The following is a 16,338-nucleotide window of genomic DNA, read 5'->3' as shown; positions in this document are numbered from 1 at the left end:
CAAGACCCTGACCCCAAAGGTCTCCATTCCCTTCCTCTGTCCCATCTTCAACCGTGTGTGATCCCCTGGGCATTTCTTATTCACTGCACTGCTTTTCTGGGCTGCACAGAGTCACTTTCCCCCTCCAGGGGGACATGCTTACCCACCCGTACACTTACACAGCCTGTCAGTTCTGGGGGCAGAGGACAAGCTGCACGGAGCTCCCTCCTGGGCTAGTTCTCAGGAGAGGGAGATAAGAAGGATTCCTAGACAGGTAGAAAGCTGCTGTTTAAACAACCAAAACTTTCTTTTGGGCACATGGGTCGACAGGGACAGCCTCTGAACATGAGAAGTACAAGTCCTCATTCAGAGTCTGGAAAAGCTCTTTACACTGAGCCATTTGATGGGGTGTGTAGGAGCCTAGGTCTTGGAGCCAGGAAACCTGGGCTCAAACCCCAGCTCTACCGCTTACTGGCAGAGTGACACAGGGCACTTACATTAACCTAAATCCTCTGTGAGCCAACCAAAAATGGCGTTATTACCAGACTTGGGTCTGGACGAAATGGCAATGATGTGTGAAATGCTCAGCACAACACCTGGCATAGTGTTCAGTACACATTAGCTATTATTATTGCTGTTTTTCCCTAAGAAAGTCAGTACTGGAAGAGCTGCTAAAGTAACTCAGCACTCAAATGTACTACATATAAAATATTTTATTATAAAAAGCTCCACTGCATGGCATTTCAAAAAGAACAGAACATTTCCTACAGTTTTTCTTTTTTCACTATTACACAGAAGAGACTAGTTAAGTGTACCAATTAAGACTATCACGTGCCTAAGTTCATCAGGCCTTAAGCCCTCAACAAAAGACAGCACCAGGGGCTCTGCAAGGGCCGCCACCTGAGCCACCACTTAATTCATAAAACAGCCTGTGTCCTTCCTACAAAACCAGGTCCTGCAGTTCAGGACTCCAGCGAAGACAGCAAACACAAAACTTTTTTTTTTTTTTGAAATAAAACAACCACAGTCTAAACCAGCTGCTAGGAACCCTTTCCTAGTTGGAAAGGAGAATGTGACCTGTGATTCAGTTAAGAGGATTAGGAGAGGCCTGTGGTGAGTATGGTCCACAGATTCACCAGCTCCAAGGCAGCATCCCTTTCCAAGGCACCTGCAGCAGGAGGCAGTGTGGGACCACAAAGTCACTCCTGATACAGAGAATCCCCTCCCCCCATCCAAATGGCAGAGCTGGCATCTCCACTTCTTCACCGTGGCTCACGTGGCTTTGTTAGGGTCTTGAGGGCAAAAGGTGTGAGAGACAGGAGGGAGTGTGGCTCAAGTGGGGCCGTTCAGTCGGGTGGCCGGGTGTCGGGGGCCTTCTCCTGGACTTCATCATACTGTGGTGGAGGAGTCAAAGGCTCTATCGAGGGAGGAGGGACGTTTTTGTCTGGGAGGTTGATCCTAAAGTCTTTGAGGTGAAGCTTTTCGGATTTAATCCTACGAACTTTGAGCGGTTTCAGTCGTTTGGCCAACTTAGAGTTCTGCCTGTCAGGGGTGTTCCCATGGCTGGCCTCCACATCAGCCCTGGTGGTTGTGGGGGTGTTCTCATCGAGCCCTGTCAGTGACTCATAGGATGGGAGAGAGATGCTCAGCCTTGGGTTCTGCTCCACTCCCCTTGCTTCTGAGTAGTTTGTGTTCATCACTTCCTCGTAGCTGGGGACATAGTACCTTGAGGCAGCCTCCTCCTCCTCTTCTTCCTCCTGGCTGCAAGAAGACACACAGGCAGGGAGTGTTAGCATGCACTCAAGTCATCTAAAATCCCAAAGAGATGGGCTCCAAAGAGTCCACACACAGCAGCCTTGTAAATAACAAATGGGTCTTAGAGGCAATAAAAGCGAAGATTCCAAGTGTTTACTATGAGCTGGGCTCTCTTCTAAGTACTTTAACTCATAGGAACCAATTTCAGATTCCTAACAACACTCTAAGTATTATTCATGCAAGACAGGTGAGTCCCCAAACCAGGGTTTAGCCTGGGAGGGTTCTTGCCTTCACCCAGGAAGGAATTCAAGGGTGAGCCAGTGACATTAGACAATCATTCTTTACTGAAGGGCGGGCACTGCTCCTTGTGGATGAGGGCTAACTCACAGGCAGTACACCCAGAGTTGGCAACATAGGGGCTCTTGGAAACTGCCTTTATACTCACTTATACCCACTTTCAATCACATACAAATTAAGGGGTGGGTTAATGCAAATTGAGGGGCAAACTATTTAGAACTTTCTAGGAAAGGGATGGGAACTGCCAGGTTGTTGCCATGGCAATTGTAAACTGTTATGGCACTGGTGAGAGTGTCCCATGCTGATGAACAATGAGGGCAGCCACGTTATCACCCTCATCGGTTTGCTGGTTTTGGTTAGTTTGTTCTAACCTCATCTGGACCACATCCTGTTTTGGTCAGCAGGGTTATGACCAGAAAACAAGTCCTGCCAGTTTCCATCTCACTATTATTATATCCAATTTATAGATGGACTGGGATACACCAAGATTAAGTGACTTGGTCAGACCTTCAGGAAATGGGAGGCCGGGACTGAACACTGTACTCCCGACTACTGCAGCATGTTATCTGGGTATTAAACTTCCTTTGCCTTGAGTCTGTCTCACTTAGCAACATGCCGGGTGAGCATGCGCAGCTGGGTCCTTTGGCCAAAGGCAACACAAAATGTACAAAGTAGCTACCAACTTTCAGTAAAATGGTTGCCTCCAGGTAGAGGAAGAATATCTGAAATGTAACATTTAAGTGTGTCTCAAATGATTCTGTAATTTTATTTTCCAAGTTTACCCACGACTCAAAAAGAGCAGGTCCTCTCAGCCTTATTCTCATTTGACTGTTGAAAGAGAAAACCAAAAGTCGGGACGTTTTCTCCATATTTATAGGAATTAACGCCAATAGGCACTTTCCAGGACCCTACACTTGAACCTGTGGAGTGATCCTGGCCAACGTCGGAAACCTCAACGTCTGCCTTGGTTCTCCTCCCACCCTCCTTTAGGAATGAGCTCAATGTGCTCACAGCTAGGGTAGGGGATGATGAGTATTTAATATTCCTTCTTTGTTCTTTTCTATATTTCTCAAGTTTTCTAGAATAAGCATGTGTAATGGTTAATTTTAGGTGTCAACCTGACTGGCCACGGTTGCCCCTTATGGTGAAACTCTTCAGAAAGTTTATAGCAGTCAACATTCCATCAGCCATCCATCTTCTCTACAACTCTCCAACAGTAGGGGCTGTCTATCTTGACGAATATGATGTGCAAAAAAAAAAAAAAAAAAAAAAGACATCTTTTTGCTTGCATTTCATGATTAATGAAGTTGAACATCTATTGGTTGAACATCCAGGGAATATTTATAACCTTTGTCTGTTTCCTATTGGCGTATTCATCTTACATATTCATTTGTAAGAGCTTTTTTTTTTTTTTTTTTTGAGACGGAGTTTCTCTCTTGTTACCCAGGCTGGAGTGCAATGGCACAATCTTGGCTCACCGCAGCCTCCGCCTCCTGGGTTCAGGCAATTCTCCTGCCTCAGCCTCCTGAGTAGCTGGGATTACAGGCACGCGCCACCATGCCCAGCTAATTTTTTGTATTTTTAGTAGAGACGGGGTTTCACCATGTTGACCAGGATGGTCTCGATCTCTTGACCTTGTGATCCACCCGCCTCGGCCTCCCAGAGTGCTGGGATTACAGGTGTGAGCCACCGCGCCTGGCCCAAGAGCTCTTTTTATAATAGGGGCATCAACTATTATCATATGTTCCCCAGTGTATCACTTATCTTTTAAATTTGTTGGTGGCATTTTTGCACAAATGGAAAATTGCTTCCCAGCCATTTCAAATCAAAGCATATACACAGCATGCTGGGGTAAAGGGACAGGCACCGAGTGTGAAGGCACTGGCCACTCCAGGCCCTGCTCAGTGGCCCTGGGCAGGTCAAAGTGTTGGCTCACTTAAGATTAATGGACTCTAGCTCCACTCAAGTTGCTGCAAAAGACAGGGTTTTTTTTTTTTTTTTTTTTTTTTTTCTGAGGCAGAGTCTTGCTCTGGTGCCCAGGCTGGAGTGCAGTGGTGCTATCTCGGCTTAGTGCAATCCCTATGCCTGGCTACTTTTTGTATTTTTAGTACAGATGGGGTTTCGTCATGTTGGCCAGGCTGGTCTCAACTCCTGACCTCAAGTGATCCAGCTGCCTTGGCCTCCCAAAGTTCTGGGATTACAGGCGTGAGCCACTGCACCTGGCCCAAAAGACAGTATTTTGTTCCTTTTTATGGCTGAATAGTATTCCATAGTGTAAAAACCTATTGTAATAAAATTAAAAAAAAATCTTGGTTCACTGTAATCCATTGTACCACTCTATTTGGGAAGCTCTGGTAGAAAAGTCTAAAGTTATCTATAAAATGATAAACTCTTTACAGAGTCTTCATGGGTAAACATGGGACAGTAAAGCCTTGTAGATGACAGTCTTTTCACCACAGAAAGGTGTGCGCATGTGTGTGCATGCATGCGTGCCCATCCCCGGTCTAGGGAGGGAAGGGGACAGTCAGGCCTCACCTGTCTTCCTCCTGGGCATGATGCCCAGCGCCTGTCGGGTGCTGGACGTGGGCCAGGTCCTCGCCCTGCCGCTGCTTCCTCTTGTCCCTGATACTCAGGCAGATGGAAAGCAGCAGCAGCATCACCCCTGCCCCGACCAGCACGTAGGCCACGGAGAAGGTCTTGCTCTTGAGGATGCTGCTACCCACTTCGGTCTTGTTGCTGCCCTGAGCTGTTGGCCTCTCCGCTGCACTGAAACCAGGTACCAGGTTCCACATGGCCATGATCACCCCAAGGACCAGCATCCCCAAGCCGATGGCAGTCAGTGCATAGTGAGAGCCGTTGGCCTTGGACTGGGCCATCGTGTCAGTGGGAGGAGGGCGAGGCCCGGTTCCAAGAAAGAAAATAAATATACAAAAAGGAACAGTTGCAACAAAGCCCCCTTAAATGCACCCCCACAAAATTGCTCGCCCCACGCTAGAAAAATATCAGCCAAACTCTGGAGGGATGGTTCTGAGCAATCATGAGGACTCCTGTGTAGATGGCTGTGGTGGAAGGGCCTGCAAGGAAAGCAGAAAGAGTAGAGAGAACCATCAGTTCCGATTCCAGACGCTTTGTGAACGGGGCGGCTCTGCTCTTGAAGGAGTTAAGCCACAGTACCGAGCCCGCTGACTCTGGCTGGGCCTCGCCTTTGATGCATTCCAGATGTCTTATGTGTGAGGCTGCAAGAAGGGAGGCTGGTCTGCCTACCCTCCTACTCCCTGAAAAGGAAAAACCAGACCTTACCCTGCAGGAGGCCAGAAAGGTCAGAGCTCAGGTCATTAAAACATTGTGTGGAATTTAATGAAAGGCAGTAAAATCTCAGCTCTGGATGGAGGCTGCTCTCAGAGAGTGAGGGATAGGATGAATGGGCCACCATGATTTTAACAGACTTGCCTGGGGGACAGGGCCTCAGCCAGTGGTATGTCCAGGCCAAACAGCCTACTGCCCTCTGTCTACCACTCTCAGTGGCTCCCTATTTCCTGAAGGAGAAAATCCAGCTTCTTAGAATGTTGCTGCTCATGGTGGCCTTAGCCTGGGTCCTGCCTCTCCTATTGCATCTCCCAGCCTGCCTTTCTTTGCACATGCCCCCCACCACCCTCCAGAACTCCTCAGTTCTCTGGTCACCCCAGCTCAGGTGCCTCTTTCATGTGCTCCCCAAAGCCTCCAGCAACCACTGTGGTGAGTCTCTCTCTTCCCACAGCATCCATCATCATCTCTAAGCCTGGCACACAGCAGGGACTCAAAAAATGTTTGTAGAGTCAATGCTGGATAAAATGAATACAGGCCACGAGAAGCCGCCCAGCAAGACAAGCTTCTCTGAAGCCACACCAAGTTCTCCCTTTGTTAAAGGGGGCAGAGGCCTGCACAGTCTTCCTCTTTGCTCCTGTGCCCAGCTGGACAAAATAAACCTTCTTTCCATGAAGCAGCTCGGAGACCCTGCACTAAGGGGAGCAGCCTGCAGTCTTGAGATTCCACAGCATTTGTCGGTTGTGAGTGAGCCAGAGAAGCAGTCACTTAAGGCTTTAGGTTAGAACATTTTCAAGGATCCAGGAGGAGAAGCTAGCAATGCCCCTGGCTAAACCGCACTCCCCCCACCCCCCACCCCGTAAGTTATTCCTGTGACAGGCACTTTTGTAAAACAGTAAAATTTACAAGATGTTTAGCTGGGCAAGGTCCTGTTTACAATTCTGCATTCTTTCCAATCTCTCCAAAAGGATGGCTGACCAGGCTGCTTGAAATCTGATGCTGCAAAGATATTTTCTTATGAAACTGTGAGTTTATCTGAAATTGACCACTTTGTTAAAAGATACTCTAAAAATATTTGGAATAACATCCTTTATCAGCTTGAAGTCTGTTCCTTCCTTTTTTTTTTGCTCAACAAATATTTCTTCTGCATCTAACTACCCGCTAAGCAGCATGTTAGGCACTGGAGAAACAGCAGCGAGAAAGTTAAGGATTAGCAGAGCTCATGGCTGTAATCTTAGCACCTTGGGAGGCCAAGGCAGGAGGATCACTTGAGGTCAGGAGTTTGAGACCAACCTGACTAACATGGAGAAATCCTGTCTCTACTAAAAATACAAAATTAGCCAGGCATGGTGGCGCAGGAGAATCACTTGAACTTGGGAGGCAGAGGTTGCGGTGAGCTGAGATCACACCATTGCACTCCAGCTTGGGCAACAAGACTCAAACTCCGTCTCAAAAAAAAAAAAAGGATTAGTAGAGCTTCTAGGCCAGCAGGAAAATGATCTATAGGGAATACCAATAAAGTGGGAGGGAAGTATTGGAACTGTGGGATTAGACAGCAGCGTGTCCTAGCTCAGGGCTGTGGGACACACAGCAAGTCCATGTGGGAGAGAAGTCTTACTGCCGTCATTGGGCCTGCACCCTGAATGCACAGCACTACGTGTGTGCATGTGTGTGAACGCACTGGCTCTGCTCTTGGAGGAGTTAGGAAGAAACACCAAGGTATACTGGTGCATGAACACATGGGTTGGTGCATGTGTATGCACACATGAGCACATGTGCATACCTGTGAGCACCTGTGTACATATGCATGCATATGGATGGAATATGAACAGGTAGGTGTGGGCATGTGTGTAGTGTGCAGGGCATTGAATAGGGATCCCACTGCCGACCGCTGCTGCGGTAGGACCAGTTGGGAAGGGCACCATACACAAGGATATTTGTTTCTTACAGTATCACACATGGCAAAAGGAAGGATGGGGGCTCTGGCAGCCTTAGGGATGCACTGGTTCTGCCAAATGGATCCGAGACAAGGTCGGATTTGGAGGGTGGAGAAGTGCACGCTGGGGGCTGGTGCTGGAAGCAGGAGTGATACAACTACCAAGTTCTGAGCACCTGCTAAGTGCCTGACAGGGAGGCCCTGTACCTGAGAAGCTGAGAGTGTGTCTAGCAGACTAGTGATTTGAGCTGCTTTAACCCCCTCCCTGCCTGCTCTTATTAATTCTCCATTCCAGCTTTAGCTTTATGCTGTATGAGAGAAAGACACGCTCCAGATGCGAGTCATGGGCGGAGATGAAAATATCAGGATTGGCTGGGTACGGTGCCTCATGCCTGTTATCCCAGCACTTCGGGAGGCTGAGATGGGCGGATCATGAGGTCAGGAGATTGAGACTAGCCTGGCTAACACGGTGAAACCCCATCTCTACTAAAAAATATATATACATGAAAAATTAGCCAGGCATGGTGGCATGTGTGTGTAATCCCATCTACTCGGGAGGCTGAGGCAGGAGAATCGGTTGAACCCGGGAGGCAGAGGTTGCAGTGAGCTGAGATGGAGCCATTCCCTTCAGCCTGGGCTACAGAGCAAGACTCTGTCTCAAAAAAGCAAAAAAAAAAAGGAGTAATACATTTTTTTTGATCTGATAAACTGTCAGTGATTAAAAACAGGCGATAATACTCATTGTGGAGAAAGATGTTGGGATGGTAGTGTCATGGCATTTTTTTTGGTGACAAGTTTTGGCATCTGTAGAACAAAAGTTTCAAAATGTGTGTACCCTTTGGCTCTGTAATTCCAACGTCTAAGAATGATGTACAGAGACATTCATCACAGCTTTACAGTGGTCAGAAGCTAGAAACCACTTCAACAGCCAATAATCCAGATCAGGGAAATAAATTATGGTTCATGCACTTATGAAATTACGGTCTCAAAGCAGCTAATGTATTTTTAAATCAAACAACAAGGTTAAAACAACAGTATGTTCAGCTTGATTCTAATTTTATAAAAATTCTCTATACACAGATGAATATATGGGAAAAAGAAGCCTGGATGATTGTACTTACATTAAAATAAAAGAGACGATGTAGTTTTATATATACACAGGTATGTAAAAATCCCAGGGGACACCTTCCAGCCTTGTACCAATGATTGCTTCTGGGAATAAAGGAAACTTGGAAAGTGTACCCTTCACTCTCTCTCTTTTGAATTTTTACAATCTGACTGTATTGCTGCAATGGTAGTAGCATCGCTGAGTGGTTAAGAGTGAGTGTGGGACCCAGGCTATCCAGGCTCACATCCTCACTCTATTCCTTCCCAGCTGTGTGACCCCTGGCAAGTTACCTAACCTCTCTGTGTCTCAGTTTCCACAACTGTAAAATGGAGATAAAAACTTTCGGCTGGGTGTGGTGGCTAACGCCTCTAATGCCAGCACTTTGGGAGGTTGGGGCGGGTGGATCCTGAGATCAGGAGATCGAGACCATCCTGGACAATGTGGTGAAACCCCATCTCTACTAAAATACAAAAAATTAGCAGGTGTGGTTGTGCACATCTGTGGTCTCAGCTACTCGGGAGGTTGAGGCAGGGGAAATCACTTGAAGCTGGGAGGCGGAGGTTGCAGTGAGCCGAGATCTCGCCACAGCACTCCAGCCTGGCGACAGAACAACACTCCGTCTCAAAAAAAAACCCCAAAAAATAAAACAAAACAAAGAAACAAACAAAAACACCACAAAACTCTCTAGTACCTACTTCATAGGGGAGTTATGATAAATCAACAATATACATAAAGAACCGAGAACAGTGTGTGAGCAGCCCAACCGTAAGTTCTTAGACAAAAAATTGTGATTTAATATTAAAGCTTGTATTCTCAGTGGGTAAAATCATCCACAAGGGGCAAGAACTGTTTCCTGGGGATGGGGTGAGAAAAATCTTGACTATTACAGTGGTTTGTGGCCCTCCATAGGGCCACAGAACATAAATAGATCCACAGTGCATCCTCGGCGTTAAATTTTCAAGCACTCCAAAAAGAACGTCTAAAAAGGCTTCTCAGGGAGGGCAAGGTGAGGGGAAAGGTTGAGAAACACTATTTAATGTATCGTACTAAGTTTCACAACGGTCCGACTATACATCATGATGTTTATAGTTATTTTCCCTGTGTGATGGAATTAACGATGATTTTCATTTTCTTTTTCTTCCTGGGAGAATAAGAATTAGAAAACAGAAGTGTCTATATGTTCCCTTCATAAACTAGTTTTGGTTTTCTGGGTTCGTGGCAGGGTCACGTGTGCGACGGTCACATACACTTGTTCTTCAAGTTCAGCCCTCTTTGGGGACCGTGATCTTGATGGGTCCCTGGGGAGTGTAGAAACCCGGCTCCCAGAGGGTTAGCTGCTCAGCTGTTTGTCCTGTTTCTGGCTTGTTGACCCTGGACAGCACCCCAGTTATATTTAGCACGATGTTCTTTCCCTTTCAAAAATATGGAAAGAAGCTAATTTTATGCTTAGAGAATTTGGACCACACAGCTTTCGATATGTCCCTAAAACAGAGTAGGCGTGGTGGGCAGTCTGGGGTCCCGGCTTGGCCAAACTCAACCTCTGGAGCCCTATCACTGCTCATGTCTGAGGAGGCCCTAAGGGAGACATGAATGATTCTATATCTGAGTTTTTCTTTAAAAAATTATTAACCAGATAGAAAGGTTCCTACCTGTTGTTACTTGAGGAGACTCAGGGCAGGCCTGAAGGCAACTGTTCATGCTAGAGTCTTGAGTGAAAGATCCACCTGTAGAAAACCACAGAGATGCAGTCTTCTAAGTAAGCTGTGAGCATTGCAATTGGAGTTACCTGTGGGGGAGGCATATGTTTTCTTTGCTTTTAGGGGGAAAAGGCAGGGGTTGGGGTAGGTGTCTGTGTAAGACAAGTGGTACCAAAAGAAGCCAGAATTCTGTATGAAGAATATGAGTTGCAGAAGGATTACATGGTAGCTAACATTTCTCAAGCCCTCTCATGGTTTTATCCACCTTAGACACGTGCTCCAGAGATTATCAGAGGAAACACTCTCAGGTCATCTTATAAGGAATGTATAGATCTTGACACCAAAACTAGAAAAGGACAAGGCAGGAGAGGAAAATGACAGGCCAGTCTGACCCAACAGCCCAAACAAAAATCAGCAAATGGAATTCAACCATTTTTCTTTTAAGATGGAGTTTCACTCTGTTGCCCAGGCTGGAGTGCAGTGGTGCAATCTCAGCTCACTGCAACCTCCACCTTCTGGGTTCAAGTGAGTCTCCTGCCTCAGCCTCCCAAGTAGCTGGACTAAAGGCACACACCCCAATGCCTGGCTAATTTTTATATTTTTAGTAGAGACAGGGTTTCACCATGTTGCCCAGGCTGGTCTTGAACTCCTGACCTCAGGAGATCTGCCCGCCTCGGCCTCCCAAAGTACTGGCATTACAGGCATGAGCACCCAGCCTCAATCATGTTTTTTAAAAAGATAACACATCATACAGCTAGGTGAAGTGGCTCATGCCTGTAATCCCGGCACTTTGGGAGGCCAGTGCGGGCGGATCACGAGGTCAGGAGATCCAGACCGTCCTGGCCAACATGGTGAAACCCCATCTCTACTAAAAATATGAAAAATTTAGCTGGGCATGCTACAGTGCGCTTACAGTCCCAGCTACTCAGGAGGCTGAGGCAGGAGTATCACTTGAACCCAGGAGATGGAGGTTGCAGTGAGCTGAGATCACGCCACTGTACTCCAGCCTGGCGACAGGGCGAGACTCCATCTAAAAAAAAAAAAGAGATAACATATCACAATGAAGATGGGTTTATCCCAAGAATGCAGGGTTTGGTTCAACATCAGAAATTGGTCCCAGGAGAAAGGATAAACCAGAACAGTGTCACTCTGTGCAGTATTACGGAGCAGTGAAGCTGAGTCAACTGCAGCTGTGTGCACCAGTGAGGATAATCCTGACAAACCTAATGTTGAACAGAAAAGCACACTGCAGAAGAAAGCACACTGCAGAAGTCCACTTAAAGGAAGTTCAAAACCAGGCAAAACCAAGCCATATGTTGCTCCATGAGGAAGAAATGCAAAGACTATAAACTAAAATTCAGGACAAATTCAGGCTATCTTCTGGCCAGGCACAGTGCCTCACACCTGTAATGCCAGCACTTTGGGAGGCCAAGGTGGGAGAATTGCTTGAGGTCAGGAGTTTGAGACCAGTCCAGGCACTATAGTGAGACCCCATCTCTACAAAAAAATAATTTATAAAAGCCCAGTGTGTGGCTCACACCTGTAGTCTCAGCTACTTGGGAGGCTGAGGTGGGAGGCTCTGCTTGAGCCTAGGGGGTCAAGGCTGCAGTGAGCCTTGAGTGTGCCACTGTACTATAGCCTGGATGACAGAATGAGACCCTGTCTCAAAAAAACAACAAATAAAAACTAACTCCTGGAGAAATAAAGAATGAAGAATGGTATTGGGGAGGGAACAGCAGAGGGTACATGAGTGTTTTACTATAATATTCCTTAAAATTCATATATATCTTATATATACTCTTTTGAGTGACTGAAATATTTTGTAACAAGAATGTCCAAAAACCCATAGATGTGTTTTTATTACTCTTAGCTTAAAATCCAAACTCCTTGGCCATGACCCTCAAGCCCCATCAGATGGGATAAGGCCCTGTCTTGCTGTCACAGCTTGTATCTCCTGCTCACCAGCCCTCAGTGGCTTCCTTTCTGCTCCTCAGCAGCACCAACCCCTGCCTACCACAGGCCTTGGCACTTGCTATACCTACTGCTTGAAACCACCCTTCCACCTGTCTCTTTTGTCCAGCTATTTATTTTTGTATTGAAAAATTTTTTAAAAATTATTTTTAGAGACAGGGTCTTTCTTTGACACCCAGGCTGGAGTGCAGTGGTACGATCATAGCTCACTGCAGCCTCGAACTCCCAGGCTCAAGTGATCCTCCCGCCTCAGCCTCCCAAGTACCTGGGACTACAGGTGCGCGCCCTCACACCCAGCTAATCTTTTAATTTTTAATCTTTTTGTAGAGATGGGGTCTTGCTGTGTTGCCCAGGCTGGTCTTGAACTCCTGGCCTCAAGCAATCCTCCTGCCTTGGCCTTACCCAAGTGCTGGGATTGCAGGCATGAGCCACCATGCTTGGCCATCTGGCTACTTCTCAGTAGAGACCTCTGTTTTTCAGCTGGAATGCCACCTCCTCAGTGAACACCTCTCTGACTACCCAATGGAAATGCACCCCCCCACACAGCTACACTCAGGTCCCCTGCTGAGTTCCTTGCGTTCCTTCCCATGGATGGCTGATATCGCAGCAGTCAGTAATAATCTCAATTTTGCTTTCTCACTGGCTCCCCATCTCCCCAAATGGAGTATGAATTCTCTGAAACAAGGTTTTTGTCTGTCTTGTCCATGTGTGCTCCAGGCCCCAGCACCACGTGCCAGGAACTACTCAGGTACTGAGTAGATATTTATAGAACAAATACATGAATATCTGGTAAGTTCAAAAGTTGAACCAATGTCTCATTCAATAAGGGGAAATTCCCAGTCCAAGGCTGACCCTGAAGGGGAGAGGATTAGAAAGAGCTAACTTTCAGGAAGAGCCGATACCCAAATCTTGTATCTGTATGCAAATAATTTGCTGGCAACATGAGAAAAATATGCAGAATAAATGTGGTTTCCATTGTGACCTGAGAAAGTGTCTGTATTAGAACTCCCTGGTGGGGCTGGAGGTTTCAGCGGCTGCCTAATATTCGCAGGTGGAAGTCAGCAGGAGAGCATGGGAGCCTTTAGCCTCATCCCTCCATCCTGGGCAGAGGCTCTTTCCACTCCTGTGCATGCCCTTGGCCAACCAGAGCTGGCAGGGAGGGGCTGTGCTGTGGGTGTGGAGGAGTGGGGGCTGGGGAGGTAGACCCAGCTCAGACATCAGCATGGCTGAGACCTGAGTGGGGCCATCACAGCCAGGCACATCTGGATTGAGTCTCCGTGAACTTGAACGTGAAGACAACGACTGAAATAAGATGGCACAATGGAAAGCAGTGCTGCCCGGGCTGAAATAGATAAAGGGCCCAAGCACTGATGGCTGGGCCTTCCCAATGAATTGCAGAAACTCTCCAGGACATAGTTGAGAAACTGGGAATTGGATGTAGAGCCTCACGTGGCCACTGTGTTCTGTGCTGCAGCCCTGGAAGGTGCAGTGGCAGAAGCAACCAGCCCAGTTGGCTTTAGTGGGAGGAGGTCTTGCCAGTTGGAGGCAGCTGGCAGTGCTACCAACCCCTGTGACAAAGGGGCTCCTTGAGCATTCTCCCTGCACCGACCTCTTCCTGCCAAGCTGCATAATTGGGAAAGGGATCCCAGATTCCACCGGGCTGTGCTACATTCTCATCACAAAGGAGGAATTCAGTGGGGCTCTCTGGGCCAAGTTTCAGCCCACAATCACTTTTGTCACAAGTTCCAGTCCCATGCAGTGGGGGCAGGAAGAGAGGCGCTGAGCGGCTGCTCCTGTCCCGCATGGAAGGGAGTTTCAGGCCACTTCCCCAAGGACTAAGGTCAAAGGGTGTCAGGTTCCTGTTTCAACAGAGTGCAGGGAGTCTTTTAGACTGTGCACTCAGGAAAAACAAAAAGCCATGTGCAAATGAGGCATAAAGGCAGGGGAGTGGGGAGGAGGGCTGCCCAGCTGGGGAGAGCTGATGGGAAAAAGAAGAAATGCTGTCAAGTAATACACAAGGCAGGGTAAGAACAATAGTGGTAACAATAATAGTCCCTGCAGCAGCTCTCATGAAAACAGCAGCAGCTGATCCTCAGCATGAATCAGGTGCATTTCTAAACCCACCCGATCCTCACAGCCACCCTTCAAGGAATGATCCGCCCCACCATCTCAGAGTCTCAGACAGGGTAAGTAATCTGCCCTGAGCCACACAGCTGGTAAGCGGCAGGCGACTCAATGAATTCCAGCTGACTGTAAGTCCACCTGTGCCTGCACTGTGTGGGTTCCCACAAAGCTGAGTCCCTGGGGGCCACTTTCTTGGCAAGGCACCCAGGTTTCCAGAGGTGCTTCAGAACAAAAGTACAAGGGGGTGACAGGTAAAGGTTTCTCTCTCTCCTTTCTTTCTTTCCTCTCTCTTTTTCTTCTTTTTTTGACAGGGTCTCACTCTGTCACCCAGGCTGGAGTGGCATGATCTTGGCTTACTGCACCCTTGACCTCCCAGGCTCAAGCAATTCTCCCACCTCAGCCCCCAAGGAGCTAGGACTACAGGCACATGCCACCATGCCTGGCTAATTTTTGTGTCTTTTGCAGAGAAAGGGTCTCACTCTGTTGCCCAGACTGGTCTTGGATTTCCTGGGCTCAAGCGATCTGCCTGCCTCAGCCTCCCAACGTTCTGGGATTACCAGGCATGAACCACTGGACCTGAACACTTCTTTTGAAATGACTTGTTGAAGATTTTGATTTAAACAATTCCTGGTCCCCTCCTGTGTGCCACGGGCTTTAGGAGATAGAGAGATGTGTGAGACAGACCTTTGCAATCCAGCCGGAAGACAGGTGATTCTCCCTAATGGAAGGGAAGTCAACATCAGATAAAGAGGCAAGGTGTGTTGAACGCCGATTCTGTGCCAGGCCCTCTGGGGAGCTCTTTATGTGCATAATCATTTAATAGTTATTGGTTCTATTTTATAGGTAAGGACACAGGTTCCAGGAGGTAAAGTAATTTATCTAAGGTCACACATTGAGTGCACGGCAGGGATAGGGTGTGCCTGACTCTAAAACCCATGCTTTGTTTTTTTTTGAGACGGAGTTTCACTCTGTCACCAGGCTGGAGTGCAGTGATGCAATCTCAGCTCACTGCAACCTCTGCCTACCAGGTTCAAGTGATTCCCCTGCCTCACTTCCTGAGTAGCTGGGATTACAGGTGCAGGCTACCACGCCCAGCTAATTTTTGTATTTTTAGCAGAGATGGGGTTTCACCACATTGGCCAGGATGGTCTCGATCTCTTGACCTTGTGATCTGCCAGCCTTGGCCTCCCAAAGTGCTGGGATTATAGGCATGTGTCACTGCGCCCAGCCTAAATCCCATGCTTTTAAACACCAAGTAGCACTGCGAAATGGAGCATGTCTGAAGAGCTTCCGAAAAGAGTGACAGATTCAGTTTGAGAAGGGGAGGAACAAGGAAGATGCACACGCAGTACTTTGGGGTCTTAAGGCCTCTGTGACCTTCCTCTGGGTAGAATTTGGGGGTAAGAAATCAGGGTATTCCAGGGTGAGGGCTCAGCCTCAGTAATTCCACGGCAATGGGAAAGTGGGCATCTTCCAGAGTATGTCATGGCTGGCAGAGAAAAGAGGCAGCTTCCCTCCCGACTCCAAACACAAGATGTCAGTGAATTTTATGAAACCTGACATCACCAGGGTCCTTGCTAATCCATGTGAGTGTTGGAGAAATTAAGGAAGACAAGTTCATCCTGAAGACGCCAGGGACCAGAAGCAGAAGCAGCGAGTTCTTGAACGGCACATCTTATCTTGAGGAGCTTGACATAGTGTCTTTCTCTAGCAAGTGGCTGGGGTGCAGCCTCATTTAAAAGACTAGCACGGAGGACCCAGTCACATTCAGTATTTCTTGGGAAATGTGACATCTCCGTGTCTCCTTCTGCCAGGATAGCACTGAGGGATTGAGACCTCCTGTCCCCGTCAGCCTGATGTGAGTCTGGCACCTCGAACCTTCTCTAGGCTCTGGCCATGACATCAGCAGCCCCCCGATCCACAGGCTCTGATCACCAGCCAGCCCCCCAACCCCCAGCGCATAGTTAGGGCGCTGACCCACCAAGTGCTTTACACAATTTAGCTCATCTATCCCATCCAACAATCACATAAGGGAGGTAGTGTCATCCCCATCTCTATCCATTTTATCAAGGAATACTCTGAGGCACAGAGCGGTGTGCCCAAAGTCTCAGCTTGCCAAACTCTCAGCTTAGTGAGTGGCAGCCCCTCTCCACAAAGCCCCCTTGTCT

At 47.7% G+C, this 16,338-nt stretch overlaps 1 protein-coding gene across 5 annotated transcripts in view; it reads right to left on the bottom strand.

The window, feature by feature from the left end:
- Positions 1-674: 674 nt before the first annotated feature.
- TMEM51 (transmembrane protein 51) overlaps positions 675-16,338 on the bottom strand; it is a 60,571-nt gene continuing 44,907 nt past the window's right edge. For 3 of the 5 annotated variants that reach the window (XM_078330422.1, XM_009000443.5, XM_054258774.2), the window contains 3 exons: positions 10,028-10,102; positions 4,567-5,105; positions 675-1,740 (listed from right to left, as the gene is read on the bottom strand). In XM_078330422.1, the coding sequence (XP_078186548.1) occupies positions 1,326-1,740; positions 4,567-4,907 (756 nt within the window). In that variant the 5' untranslated portion in view covers positions 4,908-5,105; positions 10,028-10,102 and the 3' untranslated portion in view covers positions 675-1,325. The remainder of the gene's footprint in view (positions 1,741-4,566; positions 5,106-10,027; positions 10,103-16,338) is intronic. The other 2 variants (XM_017974344.5, XM_009000445.5) reach the window with 2 other exon arrangements.

The sequence above is a fragment of the Callithrix jacchus genome, chromosome 7, assembly GCF_049354715.1.
Source record: "Callithrix jacchus isolate 240 chromosome 7, calJac240_pri, whole genome shotgun sequence".
Taxonomy (NCBI): domain Eukaryota; kingdom Metazoa; phylum Chordata; class Mammalia; order Primates; family Cebidae; genus Callithrix; species Callithrix jacchus.
Note: the sequence above shows the minus strand (reverse complement) of the source record. Positions and strands in the feature narration are given on the sequence as shown.